Source organism: Musca autumnalis, unplaced genomic scaffold, assembly GCF_047663935.1.
Source record: "Musca autumnalis isolate F117 unplaced genomic scaffold, ASM4766393v1 scaffold_5, whole genome shotgun sequence".
In the NCBI taxonomy this organism is placed as follows: Eukaryota; Metazoa; Arthropoda; class Insecta; order Diptera; family Muscidae; genus Musca; species Musca autumnalis.
The window spans coordinates 117412851-117421638 of NW_027412088.1; the positions used below are offsets into that span (position 1 = coordinate 117412851).

Consider the following 8788-nt stretch of genomic DNA (forward strand, 5'->3'; position numbering starts at 1 on the left):
ATACATACACACAATAACAAAGATAAAGGCATCATGTCATACAAACAAAACTCACCATAATTGTTTTTTCAACACGGCATCGAATAGCGAGAGAAGAGAAAAAATTGTCGAAGAAAAGAGAGAACTATTGTCCAGTTGACAAAAACTATTTTTGGATTTAACAAAACCCAATTGTTGGAATCACAATACTACATTTGGAATTTAACAATATCTTTACAATACATATTTTGCTCTTCGAATATTGTTGGATCAATCATATTTTTTCTCTGCGTGTATTATGGCAGTTTATGCGTATAATTATTTTATTCAATGAGGACCGTAATATGTGATTATTTTAACATATTGAATTATGGAATTATTTCTCAAAGGTGTCAAAATGGGACTAGTAGAAATTCGAACGAATTTAGTTTGGAATCGTCTAAGAGAAACTACATTTTTTATGTATAATACAATTTTTTTATATGTTCTGCTTACTTAATAATAATAATAATAATAATAATAATAATAATAATAATAATAATAATAATAATAATCCATTCTAAATGGGCATGTTCTGGGATCTATTGGCAAAAATAAATACTAAATTTGATAAATCCTCCATAAATACAAATCAGCAAATTAATTTATAACATTATCGCTATTGATAATATTAAGCTACGATCACTCTGAATTGTGACAAAAAATGTAAATTTGTTGCTTCTTCTTTTGTAATAGCGTTATTATTCAACAGCATCTATGCCGCCAGGCGATTTCATGGCAAGAAGAGATTTGTGTCATATTATCTTTCTATACATATCTGAGAAACGATGGTTTCATCACTCGTACTAGCATATAACTTTTAAATATCAATGTTCTACATACCTCTTTTTCTCTTTGACTTGAAGCGCCTATAAATATGGACCCATTAAGTCACACCGCCACTTTCATTTGAATTTTTATTACAGACAATGGTAAACTATTGTTGTTGTATCGGCAATCCATGCTAGATTTGAACAAATATTGTTGCAGTCCTTTGTGTGCCTAAATCAACAACATCAACATTTTAATAACGAATACTTGAAAATTCAAATGAATAAACTTCTTCTTCACAAAATTGTGACACAACAAAATGCTAATAGGGCAACGGTGGGGTGAACGTCGGCAAAGAATGAATATATGTATGTGTATGCCTATCAGTAAGTACCTGTTGCAGCCTCTTTTCCACATTATTGTGTACTCTATGTGCAGATGAAATTTGTGATACCCTTGCCTCTCGTCTTGTGCGATCTTATATGCATAGAAGTAGACAAATGGTAGAGAATGCATTATTTCACTAAATTGTTGACTACGATTTGTGTTAATTAAATTAAAAAATGCTAATGGAAGCAGTTGGATTGTGTGTGCATTACTCATCTGTGACAGGATAGTTGAGACATTTCAAGAGTTATCCGGCTGAATGCATGCAAATACTTGGGTAAAGCGTTCATCATTGCAAATGTTTATTGTTGCCACCTTTTATATGTTAATGGGGATTCTGTAATACCAAAGAAGATGTATTAAATGTATTGGCTATGTCTCAGAAACCCCTTTTCTTGCAGTCTTTTCTTAACCAGGTGGTAGGCCTTCTTAAAACTGCAATGAACCACGTATTCATCCCATCATCGAACGCCACACAATGATGTACAGCTTATCCGTAATCATGCCTGTAATAATTAGCATCATGCCTCACGTCCATATGGTGAATCGTGGTGAACGCAGTGTTTTGGAACAACATTTTTCTTTCATTTTTTACTTCTTCACACTGCTGACCAGCTAATATTTACTTGATAATTCACAGAATGTATTCACATTCGAACACGAATCGATAACCTGACAAGCACATCGATAGGCACACAAAGGATCTTGAGATTCAAATGAATCTTGGTTATGTTTAAACAACAAAACAGAAAAAAGTCCCAACAAACAAACCAATACTTCGTCATAAAGAGTCATCAATGGATGCGTTCTTGTAAATATTTAATTGGCGTTATAGTAGGGATGCCGTTAGATAAAAGTAGGGAATTTTTAGCCCAATTTACATCTAGCAAGTTTTATAATAAATGCTTAATGCCAGAATCTTCAAAGTTTTCGAAGGAAAACATATGCTTAATCCTGTATTGTATCATTTGTTTCTAGTGTAATTTATTCGTCAAAATTTGTACATGGGAAATTTATGTGGATGTCCATAATTTTAGGCTAAAATATTTTTAAACTGAATTCATATTAGTCTTAATATTAAGCTTCAAAAATGTTCAATACGGCATAAAAATCGACATCCTGATGGGAATTAAAAAACGGGCGAATAAAACGGCGCTCAGCACTTTTTCTTTAAAAACTGTCCCCTCATACAACACATTGGCATACCTAAGTTTTTCCATTTTATGCATATACGTCTACTCTCCATTTATTGATTGAGTTCTTAAGTGTTTATTGAATTAAATGCAAAATATTGCATGCATGTGTTGATGAATTATAAACACAGGGCATAAACCCGAATGCAACATAAATACATACATATCACCTGAAGATCAAGATGCCGAAAAATAAACAGCAACGATCATAACGACAACAACGATGCATCCATACGTATTCTTACGTACATATTATGTATGTATTAACTCCATGATCGACAAAAGCAGGCGTCTATACTTCTCCACATTCGAGATTTGTACACGAAGATTGTAAGAGTTCTACGAAGTCCAACAACAAAAACAACGCTGGCCTAATGACGTTGACCATTAACTACTATCATTGCCGTATTTAGTGGGCACACGATGTTTATGCTGCTTGTGCTCTACAGGTGGTATGTGATTCGAGTTATTCTTACCCATACCGGCGTCGTCGTTGTTAGTCGCTTGTTTGTAAACATTAAACATTACGCCTTTGTTGTCAATAAATGCCATTGAATCAATCAATACCGAAACCGAAACACCACATCCACCTCCGACGGGATTGAAGATATCTCTAAGATTAGATCTACCTTTGGAATTGCTCTACTAAAGTGTTATTTTTTACGCTTTTTTTCTCTTACAGATATATGAAGTACTTATATCCGTACGAATGTGAGAAGAAAAATTTAAGTACGCCAGCTGAATTGCAGGCAGCTATCGATGGCAATCGGCGCGAAGGTCGACGTTCCAGTTATGGCCAATATGAGGCGATGCACAATCAAATGCAAATGGTATGTAAGAAGAGGATGAGGATAATAGGGATTATGAATTAATTATATTTTTTATTACAGCCTCCATTGGCACGACAAGCATTGCCCGGAGGAATGCAACAAATGTCACAAATGTCTCCATTGGCTTTGGTGACACATGCTGCGGCGGCCAACAATCAACAGGCACAAGCAGCTGCTGCGGCCGCAGCGGCACATCACAGACTGATGGCACCCACATTTGGTCAAGTGCCAAATTTGGTGACGCAAGAGATAGAGCAACGAATGATTGAATATTTGAAGCTTATACAAGTGAAGAAGGAGCAAAATGCAATGGGCAATGGATCGGCTGGCATAGGTTTATCACCACACCATCAGCAACATCAACAGCATCAACAGCGAGATCAACAACAGCAACATCAACAGCAACAACAACAGAGACAGCGTTCTCAGAGTCCCGAGATCAGTCCGCGAGAGGCTTTGAATGCTTTGGAAATGTCTCGAGTTGCTTTATGGCAAATGTATCACAACAATACTAGCCCGCCAGCGTCTGAACCAAAGGAACAAATGTTAAACACCAGGTAAGATCTGAAAGTCTACATATTTAGAACGGATTATAAATTAAGAGGATAGAAAACTTCATTAATACATATGTATACATTTAGAGATAAAATAGGCGTAATTTTATAAACGAACATAACTGTTGAACTTAAGAACCCAAAATAGTTTGTCCTTTTATACTGAGCAAAAAAGTCCACTAGACCATTAGTGCGATTCTCTAACTCATTTTTTGAGTTACCGACAATTGTCGTTAAAGTTAAAATGCTTTTAATTTCGGTAATTACCTATGTTTCTCGGTAAGTTAGCGACGAATAGAAAGCGGTCGTAAAGTTCTACCGATAGGAAGAGTGTTGTCAACCTTTATTTGTAGTTTTAATTCATAATTTTGCGTTTTATTTTTACCGATTTTTGTCGATAACTCAAGAAATGAGTTAGAGAATCGCACTACATTTCTACGGTAAAAATGGAGCTTCCCGATTTTGACTTGAAGTTTTTTATCTACAAGGATAAAACTGCCTGAAGGAGCATTCCAATGGAATGCTTTTCCACAGAAAAAAAAACATTAAAACAAATGTGTCAACGGCGTGATAGGAAAATATTTATTCACATTGATATTATGTATCTCGGCCACCGTGGTACAATGGTTAACACGTCCGCCTAGCACTCAGAAGGTCTGCGGTTCGAATCCCAGGCCAAGCAACATCAAATTTACAACGGTGGCAAAATCCCCCCTCAGTAATGCTGGCGACATTTCCTGAGTATTTCAGCCATGAAAATCTTCTCTACAAGTGGTGTCGTAAGACACGCCGTTCGGACTCGGCAATAAACAGTAGGTCCCATATCATTGAGCCAATATGAATCGGCGTGCACTCATTGATATGAGAGAAGTCTCCCTTGTCCCTTCGGGGATGTTGTGGGAACATATGTATGTATGATATTATGTATCTATCTATTACGCGGTATTCCGGACACTAAAAGAGTTCTTAAAAATTGCCTTGGCTAGAATTTTTGTTTTAGTGTTGGATCGAAAATCTCAATGGTTTGATTGTTATATGCCAAAATATCCAAAAAACGTTAAAAAAATTTCAAAATCGGGAGGCTCGATGTTCACCGTAGACATATGGTCTAGTGGACTTTTTTGCTTAGTACAATCTCAGAAACTCGAAGGGCCCAATAAGGTATTCAAATCGCCCAACCCTAACGGACAGGTTAAATTTTTATTAAATAATACAAAATGGATAGCAAAAATTGGTACCAATGAATACAAATTGTTACAGAATGTTGTCTGTTGACGAAATATCTTTTTGAAAGCAAACAGACACGCATAAATATTGCAAATTTACAAGCTAAGAAAATGGTATAATTCACAATATGAAGCACTGTTCTAAGCACTGTACAGATTTCATTAATCAATATCAAATATTTACCACCTAAAATTTACCGAAACCAACCATTATTCACCACTGTATATACATCATAGACTAATGATTCATTAGTCTATGTATATATCGGAATAAACATTCACCACTTTATACGTATCGAAACTAACCATAGCCAAAAACCTTTCATTCCAGTAGCGAAGCTCTTAACCTATCAGATTCGCCACCAGGTGTCACTACTATAAAGCGTGAGCGAGAACGTGAACCTAGCCCAGACATAACAGAACGCGAAGACTTCCACCACCAACCACCACCAGCAAAACGTGCCGGATTTCCAACTAATTTTTATTTACCACATGCCACTAACATGGCAGCCGCTGCAGCAGCTGTTAACTTCCATTATAAAAGTGACAACCAACAAGACTCTGATGCAGAAGGTGAAGATGAAAATGAAGACGAAGGTGACCACAACACGACAGCAAACTCTTCTCATGATGACACTATGGAACGACAACAACTGAATGGGATGCCAGTCAGACCACCTCGACATCATGGTAGCAATAGTAGCGTCCACAATGATAAGTCTGACGATTCGGCGATAGAGAATTCACCATCTACGTCAGCGGCGTCTGCTGGCAACGAACATATTTCTCCCGTGTCCACAAAGAAGATACACTTGTCAAAACAACATAGTCAACATCAAGGCTGTGAATTGGGCGGAAATGACAATGATGCCAACAACAGTTTTTCGCCGGCCAATTCTGCACTAAATCCTTTAGATGCTTTGAATTTGTTATCGGGAATGCAATTCCGTGTCACACGTAACGGTAAGACTATCAGCTAATTTGCATACAGGAATATTTATATTTATACCCATTTCTCTAGGTACAAATGAAAATGGCGAACAACAGCTGGTGGTTAATCTCGAATTGAACGGTGTCAAATATTCAGGACTTCTAGTTGCCAATACCAACAAGAATACACCATCATCGACAAGTACTCCAACAACAGCCAGTGCCAAAGATAAGGAGAGCAACGAAAACTTAAACAGAAACAGCAGTGATCTATGTTCAAGAAATGAAACTACCAGTCCCGCTCTACGTTCATCACACAGCCTGGAAGTGTCAAAGACGTTGGATACCACACTGCCACAAGTTCATGAACTGACAATGCATGATTCCGATACTATTCCCATAAATGCAAACCATACAAGTCCTTCATTGACTAACGGACCAAATGCGGCTGCGATAACGTCATAGGGCATGTCGTCATAGACACTGCTACCACTCGTCAATTCTCCACAACACTGTCCAGTCAAGTAGAGGAGAAACGAAACTTCAAATGTAGTTCCTGTGTTCTCATAGGATACTTGGAATGGAAAATTAGCAATATCTGTAAATAGGAAAAAAATAAGAAACAGGTAATCGATGGCAAGTGGTAGCTGTTTTCAATACTTTGAGGTAAATGTTGAAAACAAAGGCAACTTGAATGTTGACAACTGTTTACTAATTGCCTAAGTACCAGACTAACATAGCCAACCAACTTTCGTTTGTCCGTTATTTTGTTTGTTTAACACACCGCAAAATAGACAAATGGTTGATTTCTAGTCATCCATTGATGAAAGAAGGGCATATTAAACAAGCCACATACCAAAGCTCCCGTTCGTATACGCACACTCAAACTTACGTTCGCATGCAGAAAACAGGGATCAGCTGCAAGGACACGCTAATGGTAGCTGCCACATCAAAAACTTGTTATGATTCTAATTAAGCTTCAATGTATAAAAGCGGACACAGCCCTCCATGAGAAGCCCCACAACGAGTACTGAAGAATTTTGTAAATATTTATACTTGTTTGAAGAATCAAACGAAGAAAATTGTATTTAGTGTTAGACAAGAACCATAAAATGTTTCAACAACATACGCTAATTGGGGAAGCAGCAGACACCGTATGTGGGCTCATCGGTTAACTGGCTTACTACGTTAATAATGTGTAACGTACACCCCCAACCACTACTACCCGTACGTCATCGACGACATACACCTAAGTCTAAGTTAAGGTTACACTTCATGTATATTTATAAATTAGTATTTAAATATTAAAATAAAATCAGCAGCAACATAGACGACGCAAAACTAAGGAGCCATAACGTCTTCGTAGTCAAATGGATACATACAAATCTAAATGTATCCTAAAAAGACCACACTCCCATTCATTTTCCATGTATTCTATAGGCATACTTACATACATATGTATATATATTGTTCGCTATTTAAAAGCGAATGAAAAATATTATACCACTTCCTTTAGTTTATACAATATACAGTAAAATTGTTCCATTCTATATCGACTTTAATTTTCTTTAATAGCTTAAAATTGAAAAAAAAAAACAGTTATGAAACATTTTATTTAAAGCTACATTTAAATATTATCTTGTCCCGTTCCTCAACTTGTGTTGTTCTATAAAAATCACTGACTTACATACATACATAAACACATGTTTTGTACTCTTCTAACTATATACATAGATTGAATTATACAAAATAAACAGCTTGACCTATTTTTTAAAAGAAAACTAGAAAAGACACTTACTTAGATGTATTGTTAAATGTTAATTGCAAATTAAATATATTTATAAATAAGGAAATTAGCATAAGTATCCAACATACTAGCATACGACAGTAAAAAATGCCGAACATCCGAAGGATCATTAGACTTTTCATATGAATTTAGCTTGAATTTAAACGTTCGTTAGCGAACATGATTTGTTCGTGCGTTCAACCAATCTGTTACGATTCCTTTTCGCATGTATAGGCCATTTGAGAAATTATCCGCTTTATTAGCTTTCTTTCCAATCTCTCATTTTATATTATGTACATATTTTGGATAAAACTAGATGTAGTTACAATCAATCTTATTTAAACAATAGTAGTTTTAATATGTAATTGAAAATAGAAATAAACTGTATTTAATATGATACCGAAATTTTGGTTGTTGTATTTCAATGTTTGGAACATGGGGAAATGAGTATTTCTAACAGATATTAACAATTAAAAACAACTCTTTTTAATACCCTCAGTTTACAATCGTTGAAGTTGAGGTTCACCATTTAATAAGTCGTGAAAGTGTTGGTAGTAACATAAACACATGGGTAAAATGTGTTGAAGTAAACAAGTTTTTTCTGTATTCTTTCTAGATTTCTGGCCAAACCACGCAACATTCAGACTTGTGCTCAAAGAAAAAATCACAGAATACTCCTTTGGCAACATGGTTCTAATGTATGACTTTTCGATACTTTCCTAGTAACAAGAGTCCAACGTCGAAAATTTGGTGCGTACATTTTTTTAAAAATTATTTTAACTTATATAAAAGCTCCCATAAAAATGTTGGGTACAGCATCCAATTTTGTGAACGCGAACTGATTTGAAACCACGATTTCTATACTCTCAGTCTTAATACTAACGAGGGTATATGACGAAAAAAATTTAACATTGATGAAGCCAAGGTTTGTACTGTTATAATTCGCGAAATATTGCAGTGTACCACGAAATATGACCAACTATGGTGTATTTAATCAAAGTGTTTTTAATCAAAGCTCAAAAATGTGGTTAAAAACGTTAATTTGCGCGGAAGCTATGGCCGCGTAAATGAATGAAAATAGGTAAAAACACTT

At 35.7% G+C, this 8788-nt stretch overlaps 1 protein-coding gene across 4 annotated transcripts in view; it reads left to right on the plus strand.

Annotated features, from left to right (window-relative positions):
* The window catches only part of retn (retained), a 96282-nt gene extending 88182 nt beyond the window's left edge, over nucleotides 1-8100 (plus strand). For 2 of the 4 annotated variants that reach the window (XM_073988440.1, XM_073988439.1), the window contains 4 exons: nucleotides 3052-3199; nucleotides 3260-3756; nucleotides 5311-5942; nucleotides 6001-8100. In XM_073988440.1, the coding sequence (XP_073844541.1) occupies nucleotides 3052-3199; nucleotides 3260-3756; nucleotides 5311-5942; nucleotides 6001-6374 (1651 nt within the window). In that variant the 3' untranslated portion in view covers nucleotides 6375-8100. The remainder of the gene's footprint in view (nucleotides 1-3051; nucleotides 3200-3259; nucleotides 3757-5310; nucleotides 5943-6000) is intronic. The other 2 variants (XM_073988441.1, XM_073988442.1) reach the window with 1 other exon arrangement.
* Nucleotides 8101-8788: the final 688 nt, after the last annotated feature.